This window comes from Pseudopodoces humilis, chromosome 5 (assembly GCF_049639895.1).
Source record: "Pseudopodoces humilis isolate 2021_Gansu_Grassland_sample_001 chromosome 5, ASM4963989v1, whole genome shotgun sequence".
Taxonomy (NCBI): Eukaryota; Metazoa; Chordata; class Aves; order Passeriformes; family Paridae; genus Pseudopodoces; species Pseudopodoces humilis.
The window spans coordinates 21551920-21578008 of record NC_142204.1 but is presented as its reverse complement, the minus strand read 5'-3'; the positions used below and the strand labels follow the sequence as shown (position 1 = coordinate 21578008).

Sequence of the window (26089 nt, the reverse complement as noted above, 5' to 3'; positions counted from 1 at the left end):
CCATTTCTATCTCAGCCTTTTTGCTCACTGTTATTTGTATCCAGACGTGGTGCACGCATGTGTGGAAGATATCATCTGTTTCTTAAAGTGAAAGATGAGACAGAATCCTATTAAAGTCACCACTGCTTCTGTGATGAGCAAGAGCAGCCGCAAAGGCCAGCAGAAATAGAGAAATTATTTTAGCAAAGATGTATAAATTCCTTTCTCCTTACAGTTCTTTCTTGGAGCAAGTTATTAGTATTTCTTAAAATACTCAGAAACCAGAAATTCTGAATCTAGAAAAGTTACCCAGCTTTGCGGGATTTTTGGTTTCCGTGACAACCATTCATATAAATAGTAAGGGCTTGTTATGGGGGGAATATCAGTATAATCAAAACCTGTTAATCACCCAGGAAAAAACACAATTCAGTGTGGAAGTTACAAGTTCCCCAGCAAACATTAATAGAAGAGTCTGTTTTTGTTTAAATAAGGCTCTTCTGTTAATGTTTGCTGGATGCCTGACAAGGATTAAGCAAAGGCAGTGATTTTCTGAAGGTGAGATGCAAGGAGATTCCTTTTGGCATTCCTTCTGAGGAAACTATTGGTGGTGACAGTAATCTTCTTCTCAGGATATTTGATGACTTAGGAATTTCTCAATCTAGGTTATGTCTTTTACTACTATAATTATTATTATTATTGTTGTTGTTGTTGTTGTTGTTGATAATAATAATAATAATAATAATAGAAATAATCTGTAAAAAAGAAATGTGCTAAAGACAGGCATGAATGTTTACCCATATTTAAATGCATTGAGTCTCCTTCCTCAATGATTCAGTTAACCCAGTCTCTGCAACAAGGTATACTGTTCTCCTGGAAGCAAGAGAGTGGGAAAGGGGATCAGTCACATGTCCCTGCGAAGAGCTTAGATATTGTCAGGTATAGCCAATGTAAAATGGGAAGGATTATCTTGGAACTAATCCTCAGTGGTGCTAAGTTCTGCTGGAATTGTGACTCAATTGTGACTTCAGGAATGTGGGAAGAGATATGGCATATATTCACAGCAGGATGAAGTTTTCCCTGTGTGAAAAACTGTGATGAGAAAAACCGTGCATCAAGAAAACTTCCTGTCCTGTGCCAGAAAATCAATATTGTTTACCCCCTCTTTTTATGCTTTATGTTGCAAATCACAAAATATGATCATCGTTGAAATAGCGGCAGTATTTTCCTCCAGTTCAGCAATGACATGAAAGCCCCAGTTCTGTTAGCTTTGCCTTAAATGAAGGCCACATGATTTTAAAAAACAATATCTTGCTACTTTTAGTGTTTATAGTAGCAAACAAAGCGCTAAGCAAGTAATGAAAAAGCTGTGAAAACAAGTTGTCAGCTGTGTCTAGAAAGTTATTTATCCAATCTGAGGAAATAACAAATTGTATTGTTATCTAATTCACACATCAGATTTTCAGGGTTGTTTCCCATGCCTGGGACATTTGTAAGGGCTGCCTGAAGCCAGCAGCTACAAAAGGCTTTGGCTGGTTTTCCTTCACAGAGATCCCTCCTGCTGGAAGTTCTTTCACCACGTAGATTGCACTGGTTTTCAGATCAGTGTCAGATACAATTCAGCTACAATTTGTGCAGATTTAAAACACTCTGTGATTTTGCTGTGGCCTGAAAGTTTTGCTCTATTTGCCTTCTTTTAAGATTTCATAGTTTATCATCTGACTGATGCAGTTTTCAAGGAAGATACTGCCTATGTTGAAGTTGGTTAAGAGCAAGTAGGTGCCAAATATTTCTGGATATCCATGTTTCCATTGAGTCCTTTATTACAAAACCTGATTCACTTTTCTCTTTATTTTTATCAGTCTGTTCTAGATGCTGGGTATTTTAATGGTAAAACTTGGCATGAAGGCTCTGGGGAGGCAAAATCTAGAAATTCTAGAGACTGTGTTTTCTATCTCTCTGCCTTTTCTGTTTTCTTAGTTCTTCTATCTGCTGCAGGCTGTTTCCCAGCCCAGGGAATCTGCAGCCATTGAGTATGGATGGTGATGGAATTAGGTTCTGTTTGATCCCATTTATGAGCCTACTTCTGAGGTGGGGGAGGAGGCATGCGAGTGGCACCTCTGGAGCTGCTGATCCTCAGCCTGGTACATCACCCCAGCCAGCCTGACCTACAGGCAAGGCTCTGACCTGTGTGGTCCTTTTGTGGAGTCAGCAATCACCAAGGGAATCTTTGATTTGGAGTGGGGAAGGGGATACTATGTCATAGCTCTGGATTATATTGATTGATTTTTTAATTTTTTTTCCCCAAGCATGTCTAGGAAGATGCAGTGACTGTAGTGACAAAATCAATATGGTACTGAAGGTTGCATTTTTCCAGGGTAAAGTGTTTAAGGACATTCTGCCAGGGAAAACACTTTATCATCCAAAATTCCATCTTACCACACTGAACAGGGAGCACTTTTTGTAGCTCAGAGGGTTCTGTGGTGCTACATACTCTGTGGGCCAGTGAGGAATTTCATTAAGTAAATGGAAAAAAATACTATTTAACAGAGAGGAGGGTCTTGACCGGAAGCTCATGAAGTTCAACAAGAAGTGCAAAATCTTGCACATAGAAACTACCCTGTGTGCCAGGACATTCTGAAGGCTGCCCAGCTAGAAAGCAGCTTGGCAGAAAAGGATCTGGGGATCCTGGTGGACACTGGGTCAAACGTGAGCCAGGAGTTTGCCCTTGCAACAATGACTGCATTGGACAAAACATTGACAGCAGATCAAGGGACGTGACCCTTCCCCTCTCCTTAGCACTGGTGAGGCCACACCTGGAGGGCTGGGTCCAGGCTGAGTTCTGGGCATCTCAGTACAAGAGAGGCATGAAAATAATGGAGAACCCAGCCAAGGACCACCACGGTGATGAAGGGATTGAGCCACCTCACCTGTAAGGAAAGGTGAGAGAGCTGGGACTGTAAAGCCAGAGAAGAGAAGTCTTGGAGAGGGATCTTATCATTGTACATGAATACTTGGAGGGAGAGTGTGAAATAAAACAGAGCCAGGCTCTTTCAGAGGTGCTCAGTGACAGAATAAGAGTCAGTGGGCACAAACTAAAATGCAGAAGGAGCCCTCTGAACATCAGGAAACATTCCTGTACTGTGAGGGTAGCCAAGCACTGGCACAGGGTACCCAGTGACATTGTAGAGTCCCCATGCTTGGACACATTCAAAAGCCATCTGGGCATGGTCCTGTGCCACTGGCTCTGGGTGGCTGCGTTTGCCAGGGGGAGGTTGGACCAAATGACTCCCAGAGATCCCTTCCAAGCTTGTTCTGTGGTTTTGTGATGCTGTATGGAGTACAACCATTCATCAGGAAAAGTCAGGATAGAATTTTCTTCTGGTAGGGAGGTAATCCCAAGTTGTTCATGGGAGAAGTGCTTTTAGAAGGGAAACCTTTTATTTATAGAAAGGAAATGCAGTCTTAAGTTTATGCAGTTGCTAGCTAAAATTCTTGAAAGCTTTTTTTACTGGTACTATTATATATATCTTTCCAATCCAAGAATCATGTAGCAAATCAGGCTGTTAGGCTTTCTGTCAGCCTCTAGTGCTTCAGAGAAGATGGTAAACAATGAGAGAAATATGTACAGTCCCACAGTCCCATGTTAGTTTAGCTTTCCTCTGCTTTTGTGCTTGCTACTGTTTTGATGCTTCACTCTATGTATATGTAAACAAGCACTAAGGTAAGACAGTAAATGCATCATTTCTTTTCTTGTGCTTCATCTCACTGCTCTGTTTATCATGATTTTAGTAATGTGAAAAAGAGAAGGGTGAGTGCAGCAAAGTCATATTTGCAAACAAATACGGTATGCAAGAATGATAACCTTTAAGAGCATGAGGTTTAAATTGAAGTGTAATAATAATGGAATATAATGAATTGGGCTTTTACCAAATATGAAACTATCCTAATTTGACCTAATTCACAGATGAAAAATCCACTAAAAGTTATTAATTAGCAAAAATATCATCAGTAGCTGCAAAATTTGGTGCAACGTGTTGCAGGATGGGAATCTATAGGGAGGCAGTATTGGTGTAGAATTCCCCTGGGTTTATATTCTTCAGTAGGCACCTGCAGCCTTCCACTGTATGATGCCAGCTGCTGAGCTCAGTGAATGATAAATCTGACACAGCACAGGCACTCTGAATTTTTTTGTCCTTCGGTGTTGGTCACTGTCATTTGTTCATGCTGGTACTGCTTTCCAAACTTGTTTTATGCTAAGTCTACAAGTCCAAGACTCCGTCCCTTTCAAAGAGGCTTAGGTGGAACAGTTTGTATTTACCTGGGAAGCCTGGACAAGTTTCCCCATCATCTGTTTGTGGGGAAAAAGAGCATATTAAAAAAAATCATGTAGTTCCCTAAAGAAGTACAGTATAAGAGTCAATGTCTGGCTGGATATATTTGTGATGACTTGGTACAAGAGTTGTGGTTTGTGATTGTAATGTGTGGGCAACCAGACTCAAGTGTTTTTAAAAATAAAAATTCCTAAATACTTGGGAATGTAGTCATATACAATTCATTCACAAACAGAGAACGAGTCACCATTTCCCCCCTCTCAGTCAAGGAAACAGGGAAACTTGATTTTAAGCTCTACGTCTGTATCAGATTTCTCTGTTAAAAATGACACTTTAGCTAACTGTAATGAGCATTTACACAATGGCAGCAACTGAGAAAGCTGAGTCAGGCTGTTTACAGCAACTGTGGTTTAGTCAGCTTTTCCCAGAGATTCAGTGCAGTTGGGGAAGACAACTTGCTGGTGAACCTGGAGACTGTTGCTCTCATCTCTGGCATTTACCAGGTGATATGTTATTTATCAGTTATATGCTGCATGCAGATTCATGGTCTTGTGATTTTTATATTCAAATAATTTAGATAATTTAGTTTTCAGTCTTCAGTTACAAAAGTAATAAAGATGGTTCTGATGAAAGACCTTTAGTGATTAGATGCTATTTCACTTAACTTAAGACAATCAATGTCAGCACCAGCTAAATGCTTTCTTTTACTCTTCTCTCATGAACAAAAACACAGATCTTGAGAGCTAGAGATCCAAGGTGTGCTGTTTCTGCTGAACTGGGAATTATACAAATGGCAAAGTATGTCACACTGTTTTGTTTAACTCTCTTTTACTAGCTCTAGTTTTTAATGTTGCTGATGTATCTTCTAGGAATATTTGTTCTCTGAAGGCAACTCTGATCTAGCTTGTTAGCAGCTGATTCACAGACATGCCCTATATGGGCCATTTTAACTATCCTAGAAACAAAACTGTATTAAATCTTACAGAAAGTATTTAGAAAAAATGGTTTTTTTGACCAGAGGCCACACCCTTCTTCTCAGAAGAAAGAGAATCCCTTCTTCCCCCTGCACCCAGCAATGATTGGAGGTGATACAGAATAACCTCCAGGCCCTGGCCAAAACCAGAACAAGGACTAAGCACTTACTGCGGTGTGTATTACTTCTCCTAAGACTATGCAGTACCCAGAGAGTGAGCCTCCACAGTGCTGTTGTGTAGCGCAGGGAGTTTTCCTTACCATGAATTTGGAGCTGTTACATTATTCATGAATAGCAAAGCCATGAAGAAATTATGCTGGGGGCTAATTAGGATCTCTGTTTGTGTCTTAGTCAACTCTGCATCACAGGAGAGGATACTGTTGATAAATTGAACTGATTGAGAGTCCAGGCTTCAACATATGCTCAAATCCAACATGTGCTAGCCAGCTGTGATGGACCATTTGGAACAGAGGCTTCCCCTTTCATTTTTAAAAGTGATGCCTTCAGACATCAGGGTGGCAGGCTTTTGTCTTCTGTGTCCCAAATAAGAAGGAATTGCCAGACAAGGGTTTCTTCCCTGCAGTGATACATGGCAGTGGTTTTAGAAATTTGGAATCCCGAGAGCAAAGAAAGTAACTTCTTTGAAGGTGATTTACTTTTCCAGCCACCTTTTACTTTCCCTGCTTGTGTCAGGTTATTCATGCAGCATATGGACCCCTGCCTTATTAAACTTATTTGCATAAGCAAACTAGGTGTTTTTTTTTAGAAATATTTCAGCTAATAAAATGAAGGACATGCTATCCAAAATTAATAACATAAAAATGGGTAAAAGCACACTCAACTCTGTAAAATGTCTAACACTTCCAATATGTCATGTATGACTGGTCTGGCAGAAGGATTTCAAGTGGCAGATTCAGAGCAATATGGTTTGCAGATGCAAAGTAGGTACTGCTTTGAATAAAGTAGATACACAATGATGTGATGGTCCATTCCTAAAGCCACCATGAGGGAAAGTAGGGACCACAAATGAGTAGAGTTGTGAGGGTGTGAATTTGAAGTTTCTCTGTTACACACAGAAGAAATTTCTGGGGAGCATTGAGCTTTCAATAAACCAACTAAAACTTCACACTTCAGTTTGCTCTTTGTTTTTATTTTATGAGAATCTGCTTTTTCTGCCTTTACCCTGAAATTCTTGTCTTTCTCCTTAAAGGTTTGCTCTACTTCCCTTTGTCTTTTTAATGAACTTTGTAGTGGGAGAGTGCTCTGCCCTGGTACAGGAATCCTGAGAATACAGAGAAAAATTGTGTGCCATTTTAAAGGGAATAGAAGAGGTCAGCTTCCATCATCAGAGGCCTTGTTACTTTATATTCAAAAAGAGATGTGCTCCAAGCACCTATTCTTAGCCTTTCTTCAACCATGCTTCCAACTTCCAAATGTAGGAACTCATTCTCTTACAGAAAGTTTTCTCTAAGGATTTTGGGGGATTTTTTATTTTTATTTTTTTTATGCAAACATTGTTTCATATAATAAAATTTACAATGACAATGAATAGCTAAAAGATAGTTAAACAACAGAACAAATCTCCTTAGTTTTATGAATACACTGAGTTTCTGCCTACTTTCTCCAAAGTGTAGCATGCCATGAAAAATCCTGAAATCTGTCTCATGGAAGTTTCTTGTTGACAAAAAAGTAATTGAAGTTATTGAGAGCACGACTCAAGGGAAAACTTAAAATCTGGGAATTGTGCATGCCCCTTAAAACAAACAAGAGGAGTTTCAGACGGGGAAATAGGAACTTGTCAAAAACTTCTAATATCCCACTTTAAGCAGAAACTTTTGATATTTGAGAACTTGAGTCTCACAGAAAGAAAACTATATACAGCTCATGGAACATCCTGGTGCCAGTAGTACAATGCGTTACGGAATTTAGACTCCCAGCTTTTATTTTAGAAGAAGTACAAATGTTTTTTTTAGCTCTTACTGAAGAAATGAAAATGTTTGAGTTTGCCACACTCAATACATAAAACCAAAAAATGTGGCTGACAATTTTCTGTCTCTTTCTCTACTTTTGAGCATGTCTGTAGGACCTCAGTAGTTTTAAGTTAAAGATTTAAGGCTTAAGGAATATTTTGAGTTTGTAAGAAACAATTTATTTGCAAATTTCTGACCCGTTACTTCAAATGACTGGCCTTTTGAAATTCTGACCACCAGATCTATAAAAAATATAAGGAAAATATTATGCTTGTTACTTCTGCATAAGAGAAAATTTTGAGAATGACAGCTTTTTTTTTGGTTGAAAATGAAAGTAATGTACAATACACCTGAAGTTTTAGACTAAAAGTGTATTTCAGTTTTATCAGAACACATGGAAGTCTCAGAATGAATTCTACCAGACCAGAAAGGCTCAACTAATTTTAGTTATGTTGTGTGAAGAGGTTGTCTCAAAGAACTTTTTTTTTCCCCAAGCTTTCAGAAACTTCAGTGTATTTCAGAGCTTCTGAAACAAATTTAAGAACAGCCTCTTAGATGACTTTCCACCTCAGAGATCTTCTACTATGACAAAAAACTAGTGTCAGGAAAATTTTCTCTTTCTAATGAAGATTATTTTTTCTTCCTCTTTCCGACTTCCCATTTCCTGTCAAGTCTGAAGTGTCTTGGATCCCCAACAAACACTACTCTGGGATTTACGGGCTGATGAAGTTGGTTCTGACTAAGACTCTACCTTCCAATCTTGAGCGAGTCATTGTCCTCGACACAGACATTACATTTGCCACTGACATTGCTGAGCTATGGGCCGTCTTTCACAAGTTCAAAGGTATTTTAATGATTTTTTTACTGTCCTTATTTGAAGGGGGGGGGAGAACGATGAGGCAAGCAATACAGCGGGCGTGAAAGGGCCAGCTGAGGTTTGTTAAAATGTTTTCACTCTTTCAGTTTTTGGTGTTTGAATATAATTATTCTCTTTGTGAGCTCTTTTCTTAATGATGTTCTGTGTAGGATGACTGGCAACACCAATGATACATGTAGTTTGTTTTATTGGTCTGATTATATGGGGCAGGTGAGAGCCTGACAATGCAGTAGATGATAAAGAATTATGAGCATGCTGTAGTTATGTACCGTTCAATACCTCTTTGAAGAACTTGGATTTTATTATTTCTTTTATTAATAAAACTGAATTATTACTTTCAGTGTAACTGTTCCATGTAACCACTGAGAATGAAGGAAGCTGGGAATCATTCTTGAACTGGGGAGGAAAATGAAGGGAGCACAGTTACACATAGAATAGAAATAAGTTGCTGTTTGGTCCTCTTAATGAGTTGATAAAGGGGTCTGGATTCTAAGCAACTAAAATAGTTTTCACCACCTAGTCCCATTTCCCACAGCTCCTTGAAAATGTACTTCATAGTCGTTCTGAGAAGGGAGGCTTCCAGAGTAACTGTAAGGAGATGATTACAAAAAAGTTCCCCACTACCCTGTCACAAAGCAGAGCACTTTCTGGCTAGCACGCCACTAAAACCATTTAATTCTCCCAGGTTCCAGTGTTGCCAGCTGTTCAGAGTCAGAGACATACCCTGTTGTTCTTCTCTTGCCCTCAGCATACATATTACAGTGCAGATAAGTGCAGAGGCATTCCAGCATCCTGATTTAAAGGTTTACAACCCTGCAAAAGTGTAGCCTTGATGCGTTTCATCAGCTCTCTCAAAATCATCTCAAGCAAAGTCAGCCTAAGCAAATGGGAGTATTTATTTAGAGAAGCCAAAATACACCACTCCATTAGGAGGGAGCCAGGAAAGAGCACATTTACTGTAATTATCCCCTGCTGAAATCCACAAGGCCTCCTGTTCCCAGTACCCAGCTCCGGGGCAGGACCTATTATCTTCAGCTCTGTGTTAAGGACTGGGTTCTAGTGCTTACTTCTTCATGTATTTATTTCCATTCCCTTCTGTGGAATTCAGTGTAACTGATGTCTTTTCAGCAAGCCAGAAGTATTCACCTTTTTTCTTAATTTAATTATTCACAACCTTTCTTCATTAAGGAATGTAATTTTTTTCCTCCTCTTCAGGTATTGTTCAGACCTCTTAACCAAGCCTCTCTCTCCACTGAACCTTGAGTTTCATGTACACATTTACCTTGACAACCATAAGTAACATAAATGTATAGGAAGTAATGCTATGCTGTTGTACTGTGTGCAGCTGTCCCATTAATAGCAGTATTTTCCTGACTATGTGGTGTAATATCACATCACAACAGGAAAAGAAATGTGGATAAACAGAACTTGGGCATAGAGGACTGCATGGTCAAAGAAAGCAAAGCCTGAATTGAGACAATGAGGGGGGATTGTCTCTTTGCTTATAATTTCTGTCATAATTTCAGTGAAGATCCCTTGCTTTTTTACTGGGGGAATAAAACCAAGCATAAAGACTGTTTGCAAAAAAATGAACATGGAGCAGAGGCAGATGTAAGATTGAAAGAAAATACAGGCAAAAAAATACGGAAATATGGAGAAGAATAATTAATGGAAATAAAACATTGGAGTAAATCAGTCTCCATAGAGCTAGGCAAGAATGTTCATTTGATTAGAGATGTGAAAAACTCTAACTTAGACATGGCGACAGAATTCCTGTACTACTGCCCTCATAACGTACATAGCACAACTCCCAAATGCATGATTTTGCAGGTTGTCCTGTGTGTCTTTTCAATTCCAGCTGACCACCTGCTTCTCCACAGATTTTAATCCTGGCAATAGATTGGTCAGCATCTACATTTACTCATCTCCCAGGCAGTCATGCACATAGAAAGAGTAGATGAGACAGTGTTATAGCCCCAGGTGTCGAGCTGGGGTGGGAGAGGACTTTGGATCCTAAATGCTGCAGAGAGAGGAAGTGTCCAAGCACAGGCTGGTTCTCCAGCCTGTGTCATAGGCTGCAGTTCCATTAGCAAAGATGACCTTGATGATGGTGACACCAGAATCAAGTGTTTAAAGGTAAGAGTCAGAGGGAAAGCAAACAAACCAAATACCATGGTGAGAATCTGTTGTAGGCCACTCAAGAGGAATGAGGAGGCAGACGAAATATTCTGTAAGCATCTGGGAAGTCTCACAGTTGCTAGCCTTTTTTCTTGTGGTGGGCTTGAATTTACCAGAGAGGTAAGTTGAACTTACTTAGCTGAGGTCTGTCGCTGTAGGACATGGAATGATTCACACAGACATGGTTCAATGTATAACAGGGAAAAAGAAGGCTTTTATTTTTGTGACTCTAGTATTTATAGATTCTCAACAATGACCAGGGATTGGATAGTTAGGTTACCACCTTCCCAATCACACTGGTCATGAGAAACATCCATCAAAAGATGTTTCTTTGAAAGAATGTATAAACATCTATGTTTGTAGTTACTTTCCTGGGAAAGTGGCTAGAAACTATGAAAACAAGATTAGAAGGCTTAATTTTCAGGGTGACAGAGGTCTGCTGGAAATACAGCATTTGGGAGAGGAAACAGTGGAGTGTGTGGAAGATGATTTCCTGACCCAGCTGGTGAGGGAGGGAGCCAGCCAGGGGCAGTACCTCCCTGAATCTGTCAGCAGATTCTAAGTAGGGAGGTCCCAGTGGACTAGAGATTAATAAATATGATGCCCATTTACAGGAAGGGCCAGAAGGAGCATCTGGGGAATTACAGGCCTGTTAGCCTGACCTTGGGCCAGGGAAGGTCATGGAACACATCACCTTGAGTGCTGTCATGTAGCATGTGCAGGACAACCAGGGGATTGGGCCCTGGCAGCATGGGTTTGTGAAAGGCGGGTCCTGATTGACCCACCTGATCTCCTTCGGTGACAAAGATGACTCTTAGTGGATGAGGGAAAGGTTGTGAATGTTGTCTGCCTAAACTTGAGTGAAGCTTTTGATGTGGTTTCTCACAGCATTCTCACAGAAACTGGCTTCCCATGGCATAGATGTATTCTGTGGATAAAAACTGGCTGGATGGCCTGTCCCAGAAAGTAGTGGTGAATGGAGCTAAATAAATTTACTAGTCACTAGTGGTGTCTCCCAGGGCTTGATATTTGGGGCAGTTTGATTTAATATCTTTATCAATGGTCTGGACAAGGGGATCAGGTGCAGGCTTAGTCAACAGCAAGTTGAGTGGGAGTGTTGATCTGTTGGAGGGCAGGAAAGCTCTGGACAGGCTGAAACAATGAGCCAAGGCCAGTTCTGTGAGTTTCAAGAAGGCAAAGTTCCAGGTCCTGCACTTGGGTCACAACAACCCTATGCAGCACTACAGGTTTGGGGCAGAACAGTTGGAAAATTGCCCAGTGGGAAGGGATCTCTGAGTGCTGGTCACAGCAGCTGAACACGAGCCAGGGTGTGCCCAGGTGGCCAAGAAGGTGAGTGACATCCTGACCTAATGGGCAATAGTGTGGCCAGCAGGAGGAGGAGGACAGGAACTGTCCCTCTGTTCTCAGCACTGGTGAGGTCACACCTCAAGTCCTATGTTCATTTCTGGGCCCCTCTCCGCAATAAAGACACCAAGGGGGTGGAATGTGTCCAGAGAAGGGGAGCAGAAAATTCCTTCACAGAAAGGGTTGACGAGCATTGGAACAGACTGCCCAGGAAGTTGTGGAGTCACCATCCCTGGCTCCATTTAAAAGCTGTGTAGATGTGGTATTTAGGGACAGGGTTTGGTGGACTTGGTAGTGTTGTTTTGGTGGTAGGACATAAAGGTCTTTTTCAACCTAAGTGATTGTATTGTTCTATGATTCAATGGAAATGGAAGGAAGGAAGGGCAAGTAATTTGGAGAGATACTGATACTCTTTTACCGCTTTGTAAAAGTTTGGCCTAAATTCTGTGGTGATTCTCAATTTTTCCTACGTGTCTTTTTATTTCTCTTGCACGCATTACAAAAGATTGAAAGATTGTCTCGTGTCATGAGCCCCAAATATTCCTCCAAAGGATATTTTACTAAACTAATGTTTTAATCTTTTCTTTGTTTCTCTCTCAGAAGTCCCAGGTAAGTTCATGAAGATTTCTTGGGGGCAATGTAGAATGTTTGTTGAAATATTACATAAACAGAAGAGTAATAAAACTCCTATGAAGGGAAATGCTAGGCTCCAAAGGAACCTGTCATTACACTCAACCCCAGTTAGAAAGGCAGCTTTAGACCCACTGGATCTCCTTCTAGAAATGTTCTCACAACCAGTTGCTGGCTAGAAGCCACCATTATAAACCTGCCTATACTAGGATGCTTTTTGAGCAAATTAAAGAATTTTTCACATCAGTGCAGGAAAGGAAAGAGCTTCCGTCTGCAGATTGCTGCAAGATAACTGATGAGGCAGTCCAGCACAGCCTTTCCCAAATTGCAGCCACATGTAGAGAGGAGGTCCTAGAGTCTGTGATTCTTTCTGTGCCTAGGAAGAGTTTTCTTCCCAACAAAAACAGTGATAAAGGGAGACCAGTAGCTCAGATTCCTTATTTCTCGGACACCATGCTTGGAAGAAATTCAGATTTACGACTGTCTTGTAATTTAACCAGATCTGATTTGCTGTGTAGAAGAGTCTACAATGTATCTTAAATAGCACCTGCAGTAGCCAGAATTCTTGTTCTGCAAAGGTTCTTATTCCAGTCATTTTAAGAGTTGCTGGAAAGATCAGACCCTTACATAGTAACTTAATATTTTAGGTGGTAAAGGTACTACTCCATTTGCTCTGTAGATGGAAGAAAGGCAGTAGGATTTCTTTGTAAATTATTGCTCTTCTGCCCTTTCCTGATAAGTTCTTTGCATACACCCTTACAATAAGTGATCCAACTGTTCTGAGCAGAGTGCAGAAATTAAAAAATCTCTCCTTTGAAGTGGCAACCTTAGGCTTTGGGAAATATTCACACCTCTCTTTGGTAGCCTGAAACAGTATCTCAAGCTATGTAACATTTCACAGTTTCTCCTAGTGAGGGTTGTGTAATTATTAATCGTTTCATATACAAGCTTCAATCTCTATGCATAAATCTGTCTTTGGGAACCCATAACTTAAATTTCAAGAGTTATATCCAGCTTTTCAGCTGGGGTTTGGACATTTCTGATTCAGCCTCATTCTCTCTTGCTCTGTAGATAGGTAGAATGTTTTCCTCTAGGACTGAGATACACCTCCAAAATATTGACTTCAAAGGTTTGAGTCTGAAGCCAGTCTGGTGAAGATAACCTGTCATGCATGTTTTCTGTGACTCAGCTGACACTGATTATGTTTCCTAGTCATTTTCACTAGATTTTGACAGTTCTAAACTTGAGAAAGTACCTAGCCTAAGGGCAAAAGTGTGGGACTTTCTTCAAATTTATCCAAGAATAGTGTATTCTTGGATGAAGTGCTTCAGAGTGTTTCAGACAATAAGGATTAGTAACCAATGTTTTTATTGCAGAAACTGTGCAAATTCTTCTGAGACAAAAATGAGTCCAAAACTATCTTCTGTGCCTTCAATCTTAAAATTATTTTAAAGGCCAAATCTGCTATTTGTTTTATTATTCTTGCTCACACAAACTCTTGGTCCTGCAATGTGGGTTCTTTTTTCCAAGGCTGTGATTTTTAGTTTTACTGGGTGTTAAATATGGATTCTCAGGATTTAATTTATTTGGGACTTGACTAAAGCAGTCATTGTAATTGTATGTCTTAAAATTTGCAGTTTCACTCTGGATCACAGTCGCTGTGTGCTGGGTGCTCCACATGTAAATAGCAAGAGACTCTCTTTGTGCTTTATGTTGTTAGGTGACAATTCTTCTGTCTGCCTTGTTCCTTTAGGCCACTGCTTTGTATGAGTCACAGCTGAGACTCACAAATGAGACCTGAATAATCCCTGTAGAGATCAGTGTTGAGGAGCTCTGTGTTAAATTGAACGCTACATCAAAGGGCATTATGATATTTCTAAGTACATGTCAAAACTCAGAGGCTGTATTGTACAGTGATGTCTTACTACTACTGAATGTTGGCCTCACAATCCAGCTAGCTGATGAATATTTTAAGTACTTTTAAACAACAGAGGCTGTATAATACTTAGCTCTAGCACATTTCAAATAAGTCTACTTGTATATTAAGTCACCCAGAGAATATAAGCTACAATTGGTGTTCATCTATACAAGTAAGTCTTCTCTGGAAAGGTGACCTCCATTAACCAAGCATACAAGAAGGAGAAATGGCAAGCTTGACAGGAATACTGAGATTCACATGTTCATATTTTGCATGAATAAAAACACGCTATAGAAGCTATTTGCTTTGTGTCAGGAGCTCAAATAATGATAAAAATCCATATTGACATCATAAATACCAGAAAAGGTCAGCAGTGATTTTGGTGCAGGATCAAGTGCCCAGAGCTGAAGAGGGACTGGCACATAGTCAATCCCAAACTTAAAATTTGCAAACACTCAGCATGTGGGTGCTTTGGCATATTGCTCTGCAAAAAGCCTGAGGTAACAGTCTAGGTTCATACTGTTTTTGCAGCTTCTTCAGGAAAACGAGCAAACAAACAGACAAAACACCCGAGAAAAATCATAAGCCCCACAAATTTAAGCATCTTGTGTAGGGATTTTAGTAATTATATTCTTACAAGAACTATTGTACATAAGGTTATAATGTTAAGTGCATGCAGAACTTTCCATTTGTATGTGAATGTAGCATTCCAGAAAGTGAGATGCTGATGTCACTGGTGAGAGGCAGGCAGTCAGCAGGTGCCGTATAAATTTCCCTGAATTTGGCTCTACCAGTGAAGCCCTGTTTTAATAAACTATACCTGTCATAGCCCTTGACTCTCCTGCAATGATTGTGCTTTTTATAGGTATGCTGTTCTTTTGATAATGTAAAATACTCAGTTGTTGCCAAGATTAAAATTTAAAATTCATTGACACCTATGGCTCAAGGCAGGATTTGAGCCACAGAATTGATTCTGGGCAGGTTCTGTAGTTCAGTCTGTCAGTTTACAGTGAGTAAATCATTAAAGCTTCCAGATGATTTTCAGACAGGATCTCTGCGGGCTGACACAGTGTTCATGTTAAATCCTGCAGAGATCTTTCTGTTTCTTCTGGTCAGTAAAACAAGCTTTCTTTTCTTGCTAATCAAGAGGAAGGCATTAGCAATATGCACCTTAGTGTGTATAAAAATCCATGGTATGAATCAGTCTTTTTGTGAAGGAAACAGGATCATATTGTAGCAGGGTGCATTAATAAAATTGTCAGGCAGCTATTAAAATAGCTTAAAATTATCTGAATTTTTATAAGTGTCTAAAAAGGCCGAATGGCACTTGTCTTTGCTCATAAAAGAAACATCTGTTAGCTTCTGAAAGATTTGTGTAAGTATTTAATGGTTAGACTACAGTGCATAGCTCATCCTAGGGTTATTACACAAATGAAATAGTTTCTCTTTGAAAAGGTCCCTGTGGAGGCTCTATCTGCTTAAGATTTTCTGTTCTTGATTGTTATATTGTGATGTGTTCTTCTTTTTCTGCTACAGAATCTTTGAAACTTCGTTGATAAAGAATTTTATTAGTTAGCTATAGCTGATAGAAATATTGAGGAGTGTTGTGCTCCAGTGTCTCACAATGCTGTCATCATCTGTGTGTGAAACTATAGGATAATACTGATTTATTTTGGTGAAGAGGGAAAGAAATTAAAGGGTTGGGGTATTTGGGGGAAAAGACAAGTTTCTAACTGTGGCTGGGGGTTAATTTTGGTGACTGTAATTAAGAGGGGATCAAACAAAGAGGAAGGACTTGCTGATTCTGTGGGTCTAGTGAAGAAAACACTTTTCTCTCTCCACACTTGTCAGATAAGCTGACTGGATGGAAGTTCTATTTTTTTTTTTCCCCTAATTGCAGTTTGCTTTGCTGTGATATTCCTTTATTGAGAAGCCAGTATGTGAGAAGGTTGACCTCAGTAAATGAGCTCCAAGGGAGAGAGTTTATTATATGGATCAGCATGTGCACATTCTAGTTTATGGATTTTAATGTGACAAGGGACATAATCAGAAAATTCTGATTATGAATTGCTGCCAAAATAGAATGGCTGCAGTTTCTGAAACATCTGTAGTTCTATTTTAGCTGAATGGTTCTTTGTCTGTTTCTGCCATCAGGCAGAAATATTTAGAGGTGAAAGGCCAACCATGCATAGAGATAGGGTATAACTCATGGTGAGGTAAATTCTAAAATAAAATAAAAGATTTGAGTTATTTTTCCATTCTGATTTCCAAGGGATACCCTTTGGTCATGTTTTCAGGCTTTTTCCCATAGGGGCTAGGGATATTTTAATTATAAATGAAAGCTGGTATTTTTTTCTCATCTTCTTATACCACAACTGGAGTTCTTAGAATAAAAACCCACCACATGCTATAAGATTTGTAATAAAATCTTGTTGGCAACACTGAAATTTTGAGGATTTTTTCTACCTTCTGAACATCAGTCTAGTGCTTTTTCTACATTATTGTTTTCCAGTCTTTGTTAAGCTGCCACTCATTCTACAGCTGTCTTTTTGGCTTAGATGCTATGATGTATCAAACACCCAAACTAAACATTGTATGACTCACCCAGTGTTAAAGCAAAAATACAGTTTCTCCTCTAAGCTCTTTCTTCAGGATTTAAAGAGACTTTAATTCTATTAATCTCCAATACTCCAGCTGTGGAGAATGGACCTAGAGCTTTTTTGAACTGCCTTGCAAATATTTATTAAGAGAAATCAGGGCAGAGCACGGCATCAAAGGAGCAAAGTGCATATCCCCATCTCCCTTGACTAGCAAAAGCTGTGCCTCCTCAGAAGCTAGAAAATCCAGCTCCCACAGGGTACAGACTAGGAGAAGGAGCATTTCTGCTTTGCATGTTTGTTATTGGCAGAGGAAAATGTATTTCTGGGAATGAGATGCCAGTAGGCTGTGCTGAAAGGAAAATATATGAGAAAACGGGTGGGAAGAAACCAAGGAGGAAAATAATAGCTCCCCCATCCAAACTGAAAAGGAGACATCAATCAGGAGTTGTTGTCCACCAATAAATGTTTTAGGTTGATTGCTTTCTCCTATAGTCTATTCACATTCTTCTGCTTCCTTTCAGGTGCATTCAGTACCCATACCCTGTCAATTTACAACTTGTTTAATTATATTTTGTTTAGAGCACTATGAAAAAAAACCCAAACATTGATGTCTGCCTGTCTTCTTGGGTGGAGCACAGAGATTAAGCCTGGGTACTTATCCCTCTGGCCAGTCACTCTGCATTCCCTTGGTGACAGTAAAGCAGAGCGAGTGCATGAGCAGACAGTGAATATGGAGGGAGCCTGTTCACCAGTTATTAATGTGTAATGATTAGTAACTTCTGCATGTGGGAAAAAGCCAAGCAGAAGAGACACATGGGTCATTCACGTAACAAATGAAGTTTACTCTAAGGTCTGATAGTTGTATTAATAGGACTAAAGAAAGAATGATATTTAGTAGTTAGATTTCCCTGCCTAAGGCCCTCATTCTAATCACGTGCAATCTATCAAGCACATACACTTTTCACTGTTAACCGTGATGTGCATTGTAATAACTTGATATTCTGTTTTCTTCCTCTCCAAACCAGGCACATTCTCTGAGCCTACCTTGTTCTGCATTGACAATCCATATTTTTAGGGACCTCAGGCCCCATTTCCAATTACAAAGCTCTCATTCAAGGTTTCACCTTTTTGGTTTCATGCTGCAAATTATGCCTGTAATACTGTCCTTGGCAGCACATGGATTTGCATAGGGTAAAGTGGTGTAGGGAATAGCTGTCTCTCAGGTTCAAGCTGTAAGGCAGAACATATTGCCAAGAGGTCAATGGCATGATTATCCCATCAGCAGGGTGAGTGCATGGTATTGCTCTCTGCACAGCCAGGGAAGAGGGAAATGCGTGTACAAAATTAAACCAATTTATTACATAACTGCACTAAGACTGTGTACAAATGTACCATGAGCAGAACCTGGGGACAGCTATATGAACTAGAAGTAAGACACGTAAATGAAATCAGTAATCAGTCAAATTATGTGGGAAAAGTAGAACCTGCACATTCTTTCATTTTCCAATTAATGTAGAGAATCAGGGATGTTCGAACACCTTATTTTAATCCTCGCAAGCTAAAAGAAAAAAAAAATTAGCTTGGTCAGTAATGGGCCACTTCACTCTGCATCTCTCAAGTGTCTTTATTTTACGTAAATTTCAAGCTGGCTCCACTCCATGTTCTTTGCAGTAATCTCTAGCTACGTTTAGCATGGGCCAAGCAGTTCAATTAAACAGAGGAGCATTACTTCCCCTGATTCCTCAAGGCATATATCTTTTGTCCTTTGAGATACTGCTAACAACAAAAAGAATTTTTTCCTACTCCTTCTAGATGCATACCGAAAGGTGATTGATAAACATAAGAGTACAACCTGGGGACAAAATGTGTCCACAGCTTTTCTGTATTCATATTTTATTTCCTGCATTTAGTCGCAGTGAAATTCATAGTCCTGAAAAGAACTCAGACCTTAAGTGCAAAATCCATAGTTGCAGTATATCTTGCCCAAGTTCATGCCAGTAAAAGAGATGCACATTAGACACCTTCTGGTGAAAAGCCAGGCCAGTTTATTTTTCCTTTGTACTGCCTAAATACTTAAAAGATACTCAAGATCTAAGGTGATGGTATTCCTGCTTTGGTGTAACGCAAGCCCTGTGTCAGCAGCTTCTGGTATGTGTGGTTCTGGGATTCATTCTGGAGCTGGGACTGAACGTCAGCAGAACAGATTCTTGAAAACCATTAACTTCTGGCACAACGCAGTGTAATCCTGAAGCCGCTTACGTCTCTGTTTGGGAATGTAGTGTTTTTTTCCTCTCTGCTTAAGGACTGGGGGAGCTGTCAAGTAAGTGCTGTTCTGACACACTAAGGGAATTTGTGTGGTGGGAACAGAGGTGGAGGTGGATAGCAGAGGAGGTGATAGAGCCTTCAGTGGTGCTGTTGACAAATGTGCCAGAGCATGAACCATCTGAGGACTTAGCACATGCTTACTGCTTCTGCCCTGCTGAGAAGTGTGACTTGGAGCAGGACTGAAGCCCTACAGCAAAGTGAGCCATCGTACTTTTCCTCTTTTAAAATTGTCCTTGGCTGACTCAATGCCACCACTTTTCTGTCATCAGCACTAAATGTCTGCCAGTTTATGCTCACTGCAACTTCCTGAAATGCACGTCGCCTCTGAAAGTGGCACAAGGTCTCCTGAATTTCATTAATTCATTGCATTGTCTTCCTGCACATGTTCTGCTTAATAGACAGTAATACTATTTCCTTCTGTGTGCTTCAGGATATCATTATTGCAGGTGCAAAGTGACATTCTCTAGGGCTTTGCCAATTTGCTGAAGAGTCATATTGGCACGAATTTTTGACAGTATTTGGAGGTTCATGCTCATTCCCATGCTACTAAGAAATGATGATCTGAATGTTGTCACCCTGGTGTCCTGAAATCCTGAAAGAGCTCATCTCAGCTGATAAGAACTACTTTTATAAAACATTGAACAGGATGGCACTGGCTTCTATCAGTAAAGAATGATAGTTCCTGTATTCCCTGATTTACATAAACATTCCTGCTTTGAACTTACAGCTTCTTTTTTTTGACTAACTAAAAAAAGATGTGAATAAAAAAAAACAGTGAAAGGAAGAGCAATCTTTAAATACGTTCTCCTTTCAACTCTAACCCCCTGTTATGGGTCACAAGTAAAAGGAGTTGGGTGACCTCAGCCAGGTCTGATGTGCACGAAGGCTGAGGTGCATAAGCAGGGCAGCAAAGGGATCCTCTTCTGGGGTATCAGTTTTGAGGCAGCTCAGCAGATTTAGAAGAGAATGTTCACACAGGAGACAATTCTAGTCTCGTGATCATTTAATTGTTTCAAATGTAATAATGGGAAGTGGACATAACTTGATAGAAAAAGGAGAGAGCAAGGTGGAGATTGAATAGAGTGAGGATACAGAGCAGGAAGAAGGAACAGGAAAAGGGAGAGGTGGCAACACATCCCAAGTTAGTCAGGATGGTATATCTTGAAACCTAAGATTATTTAAAAACACCATATATCACAGTAAATTTCTGTGAATCTATATAGAGGCAAGTGCACATATCTAGAATTTTCCTTCATTTTCTTGGCAGTGACATCTGACTGTAAAAAAAACACTTGCCAAGGAAATAATGAAGTACATGGCAGCATTAAGGAGCTAACACAACATTTAATTCAATGTAATTTTGGCCTGTCCCTTCTGCAGGGTTGGTAGTGGAGATACCATCCCCACTTAGCTGCAGTTAGCAATTAGTCTACTGCCACTGCCACCACCTTTTTATTTGTTTTGCTCTGTGGTGCCAGAGATTTGTTTATGTGCAAGCACATCTAGTCATAGTTTTTAAGAGATGCTCCACACCACAATTTCTGTGAAGCCAAGTGGTTTTCTTTATCTTCCTAAAGCATTTTGATCACTGTAACATCCAATCTAGATCTTGTGTGGGGAAGGAGGACTGAGAATTATTTATAAAATTGAGAAGAACAGTGATGAAGCTCTGGTTTTTGTTTTTTTTCTTTGGTTTTATGCTATTGCTTTTAAAGGTTTAGTTGCCATAACAACCCAAAGCAGTCCTGCATTACCATAGAAACATGCTGTTGTGGGTGAGTTTTTATGAGATCCCTTTTTTTTTTACTTCTTCACGTAATGTATTTAACATTGGCCTTTTGCAGGTGTATCACAATACACTACAGGGGTTTCAGAAAGTGACAGAATGACATAATAAGCAAAAAAAATGAAGCATATGTTTAAACTCAGGAAGAAAATCTGGTGTCATGGTTGACTGAGAGCAGAAAAAGAGTAAAAATAAATTCCTGTTGCTTGACTTGGAGGTCAGAAGTATTGCGCTTAAAGCGGGGCTAGCTAATCAGTCCACATGAATAAATACTCAAAAAAACCCCAGCAAAACAGGAGTTAGGGCTTTGATTATGTACCAGAGAATTAGTGTAAAAACAACTTGCCATGATAGTTGTAGATATGAAAGTATGGGACTTTTTTAAAGTTCTCTGCATGGGGCTGCTCCTTGAGAGTGTTCAGAGGCTGAAGTGAAAATTGCGGAACGAGGCAGCCTCTCACAAAGCTGAGAGGGGTTCCTGCTGAGAGCTGGCTCCAGCTGCATACTGATAGCCTACAAGCCTCAGGTGCTGCTTGGGACCTGGCAAGTCCCTAAATTGTTTGTGATTCTTTGTATTGAGGAGTTTTCCCCCTTCCTGTGTGATATCTTTAATGCTGTGCTCTTCAGAGCCTCTTGGCTTTGAAAAGAATAGTAATGGAGCTTTTCCCTCCACTAATCTGCATCTCCATCTACTCATTATGTAGCTGTCTGGAGCAGTGGACCACTGGAGCATATCAGCTCTCCTAATGTCTCATAGATTAGTGTGCATCTTTGCTATCAAACTTCATATTGAAATTATGGACCCGTTGCAGAGCATATACTCTGTCCCAGCAAACAGAGCTTACAGGTTCATAATTTTATGACAAGCCACACAACTTATTTGGAAAGAGGATTAGAGAAGCATAGTTAGGCAACTGTGGAGATTGTTATTGATCACTGTTTTTATGGGGAGGCACAGGTCTATCAGTTTCCTGTAGTCAGTTGCAATATGATGAAAAAACTTTTCATTCCTGATATGCATGTTTTAAAGAATAGAAAAGCTTCCAGCTGGGTCTTGCAAGAATTCCCCTTGCCAAGGTCACGCAGGTAGCAGGAATTTCTTTACAGTTATGCTTTATGGCTTCTGACCCCTCTGTAGGCCTAGACAAGTCTGCTATTACTTCCTCTCATTTGACCCTCAATTCTCCAGGCCTCCTTCTGAATTATGTAGCCCTGGGACTGGTAAGTAGTTGGAAAGAGGATATCCTTCTTGCATTCTGAATGCCTCCCTCTAACCTGTTCAGAGAAATGACACCCTGGAATGCTTCTTACTGTTCATTTTCATGGTATTGGAAAGCCCCTCCATGATCTTGAAGTTTCCAGATTAAGATGTCTTCCATCCAGTCTAATCAGGTTTTATTGGACATTATTTCCTCCTTGTTATTCTTCAATTAATTTTTCCAGTCAAGAACTTTCAAATTAATAAATCAAAGCTTAAATGCTGTAAATACTTGCTTCTCCTTTTCCTTCATCTTTTTATGACATTGATGTTGACTTCTACTTTTTGCTACTTGAAAAAATGTAGCTAGACTTCAGAGGGACTTCTGTACCACCTTGAAACTAGTACCTGTTTCAGTTAAATTACTGAATACTGACCAGCATGCAATATGATTTCTATTCTTCTTTTTCCTTTTTCCCGCACTTGTTTGAGATTACTCTGTGAGATAAACTCAGGTAAAGAAGCAAGTTTGCAATATCAGGAATCATGTCGGGAGGAATCTAGATCTGGATCTGAAATACATACCTGTGCAGAAGGAGAATCTGGGGAGATTTCCTTTTAAGGGGAAGCAAAGGTAAGGAGGAGTTGCAGGTTGCAGTACTGTCTTTGCAAACCCTGTAACAAATCAGATGTTGTCCTAACCCAATTTACAGCAAAAATGACACATGAATATCAGTGTGTTTCAGTGACAAGAGTTCTTCCTGTGCTTCAGAGCTGCTTTGTCACTGAAGGTGTGACACCAATGTTTGAGCTGCCTTGTTTTTCACCTTTCTTATGGTTTACAACCTGTTTCATGTCTTCCCCATCACCATGTGTTTTCAGCAGAGCACTAAGAGCCAGTTCTGTACTTAACCTTTCCCCAAAAGGTAGAAAATTATGAGGTGCAGACTTACTGATGAAGGTCACTGTTTAGTGATATAATGAGTAAAAAACTAGAGATGAGAATGTCATAGCTGCCTAGCACTAAGTGGTATCTGGTATAAAGTCACTGATTCATTTTTTGTTCTAAAATACTAAAGGATTAACTCTTGTGACAAACTTTACCCTGGATCAGATACCATCTGTCTTTCCATAGTAACCTTAAAGTCAGCCCAAACTCCAAATCATGTGTTCAGGCTAATGCAATAGAAATGTCATCTGTGCCCACATTTGACTGTGTATGAGGTTTGCTCTGCTGGGTGATTCATTCTTGAACAGAACCTGTGTACTAATGAGCATGGAGCGAGGCTTGGACTAACTTGGTTGGAATATATTGTCCTAAGGTACCTTGCTATTTAGCTCTGACTTCCACACTGAAGGCAGACTGAAATGCAAATTTCTTTAAGATGAAGTTTGGAAGGCAGATTCTAAAGTAGGAGAAATTTGATTTTCATTATCCCAAGCTGCGATTAGTCTTAATTTATCCCTTGGTAGAAGAGGAAGATGTTTAATCATTTCTCTAACAATATGTAAGGTTTCCAGGTTGTCAAAATTAAGAACTAAAGATTAAGTTAGTAATCTCTGGAAAGTGTATTGAGACCTGGAGAGCACCTTTCATTATTTTGTCCCCTTGTGACTAATGCTTGAAAAAGCAATGATCAACTCTGAAGGAAGTTGCAACTAGAGTTGAAAGCAGGGACAGGAGAGCTGTAATTTAAGGCTGAGGGCTTTTTTGGGGGGGGTGGGGGCAGGTAGGGAGAAGTCAAGCTTACATGTCCACCTCTGCAAAGATGCTCTGAGGATATGCTTCTTAAGATACCCAAAATAACTGGTACTTTTTGTTCTTCTCTGCAGAGACTGCCTCTGTCTGGCCTAGCTGTCAGACGAAACACAAGCTTGTTCCAAGGAGCTTTGTAGCTCCGATGTCTTGTTCATAGTCCATTGTGAAAGGGCAGAGAGGAAGCAAACTCCTTCAGATGAATCAGGATAAAGAACTGTCACAAGTGTTTTAATAGCCTGAAAGCTTGAAGAACCCTTACCAATTCCAATGGCCATTTCCTGCCCTGCAAGTGGAATTAGTATCTCTTGGCAATATATTGAAATCAGTCGAATCCAGCAACTTCCATGAGTGAAATTGTAAATAATTAATACTAATGAGACTTGAGAAGGAAGACAGGTGTAGCTGCATCACAGTCTTTCCTTATAGGCTTAGAATGTATTCAAACTGAAACAAGTTACTTAATTATATATTACGGCTGAATTTCTAGTGCTGTTGGTGAGGTGGTATATTGAGATAGCAGGATGTTGTAACCATTTCCTCTCAGATCTCACCAAAATTTCACAGTAACTGTGTAGAATTGATGTATTAAAAACCACCATTTTCTCTTTCAGGGGATCATGCAAGACTGTGGTGCATTTTTCACTTAAAAAATACATGTTACTAATGGAGATCTCAAGAGATGTCAAGGGAGGCATTTGTGAGGCCAAGATCCTTTGTCTCATTTGCCACAGACTGAATCCAGAGCAATTTCATTACTTTCATTTAAGCTGTCCTTGGATTTATATTGGGGAAAATTAGATGAGAATCCAGCTTTTAATTAGAAAACAGTGCATGTGTGAGATGTACAGTGGGGTTTTTTTCCCTAAGACAAGAGACTTAAGTGGTCAGCAGAGGTCTCCTAGAAGTACTTTTACCATCTATGCTCAGATTAATTTTTCCTGAAAAATAAAAATGCAGGAAATTCTGTTAAAAATCAAGAAAAAATGAAGGAACCAAAATTTTGGAAACTGTGAAATGTGGAAAAATTTGGTGATTGTGAAAGAGAAGTTGTGATAGCTTTCATTTGGAATAGCTTGGGCTTTGTATATTTACATCTCAGCTGTTGTTTAAGGATCCCCTGTTTTTATTGCACACAGTATAGCCCGTGTTGTAGTGGCACAGTCCTGTTCCTGAAATACCATTGCATCTATCAGTGGCAGGTTAATAATTACTCACTTGCAAACTGATACAATTTCTTGTGAAGAATCACAAGTCGATTTAACTGTGGAGTGCAAGAGAAACAGCTGAATTTGAGCCTACAGCTCTGTTATACCTCTGTTAAAAGAGCATTTTAGAAATCTGGTGCTACACAGATGTGGTGTGCCTGTCTGCTGTCAGCAAGGACCAGCACTTTTTCTTTCCACATTAGTTTCCACATTACAAGTTCAGGCAAGACTCAGCACTCGAGGCAGGAGTGTCTAACTGGAGCAGGGGCTGAGTGCCAGGCAGCCTCACAAGTGAAACATGAACCAAGCATTTCCTGTCTTCCAGTTCCTGCAAAAAGCACGACGGATCATAGCTCTCTGTTGTCTAGTATACCGCTTTCCACACATTTTCACCCCATTCAGTATTTCTCTCTGAGTTTCTGTTCCTCAAGCTTATTAACTTGTGCCTTTTACATGACGATTTTTTTTTGCTAATTTCCCCACCTGCGCTGTTGTTTCTGTAGGTCTCTGTGTAACATTTCTTCTCTGGTGGTGTCTGCAATAGCTCTGTGTATGATGGCATTTACACTGGTAATCAGGGTGTTTTTTACCCCACTTTGAGTACTGTTAACATTTAATTGGTCAGCCTCAGCTATGGAGAGTAGAGGCATTTTAACAGCCAGGTTTATCACAGGTCAGGTTTTATGGACCTGGGCAGAGGTCAGAACGAGGAGCATATATGGCATCAGCACACACTTTTCGTAGCTGTGCAATAACTACAGGATTCTGTTTTTATTTAATGTGCTGGTCTTCTGGTCCCTCTCTTCTTATTTTTGGGTTTAATCCTCTCTTTAAAATTTTTCAAAGTCATGGGTTATTATTTTCATACCCAGTTCAGCCGTTCCATTATGAATGCTTCTCCTTTTATGCTGAGTGTCAGTGGAGAGGATGTATCTGACCCACCTCCACTGCTCACTAAGGCAGCTGCCTTTGAAGTATATGTAATAAACTTTCTC

The 26089-nt window shown here is 39.9% G+C and overlaps 1 protein-coding gene across 7 annotated transcripts in view; it reads left to right on the top strand.

The window, feature by feature from the left end:
* Positions 1-26089, top strand: part of LARGE1 (LARGE xylosyl- and glucuronyltransferase 1) — a 276790-nt gene that overhangs the window by 157727 nt on the left and 92974 nt on the right. For all 7 annotated transcript variants that reach the window (XR_015772471.1, XR_015772470.1, XR_015772469.1 and 4 more), the window contains one exon: positions 7926-8097. Coding sequence is in view for 3 of the 7 variants with exons in the window: in XM_014256670.2 (XP_014112145.1) it covers positions 7926-8097 (172 nt within the window). In the remaining 4 variants the exon portion in view is untranslated. The remainder of the gene's footprint in view (positions 1-7925; positions 8098-26089) is intronic.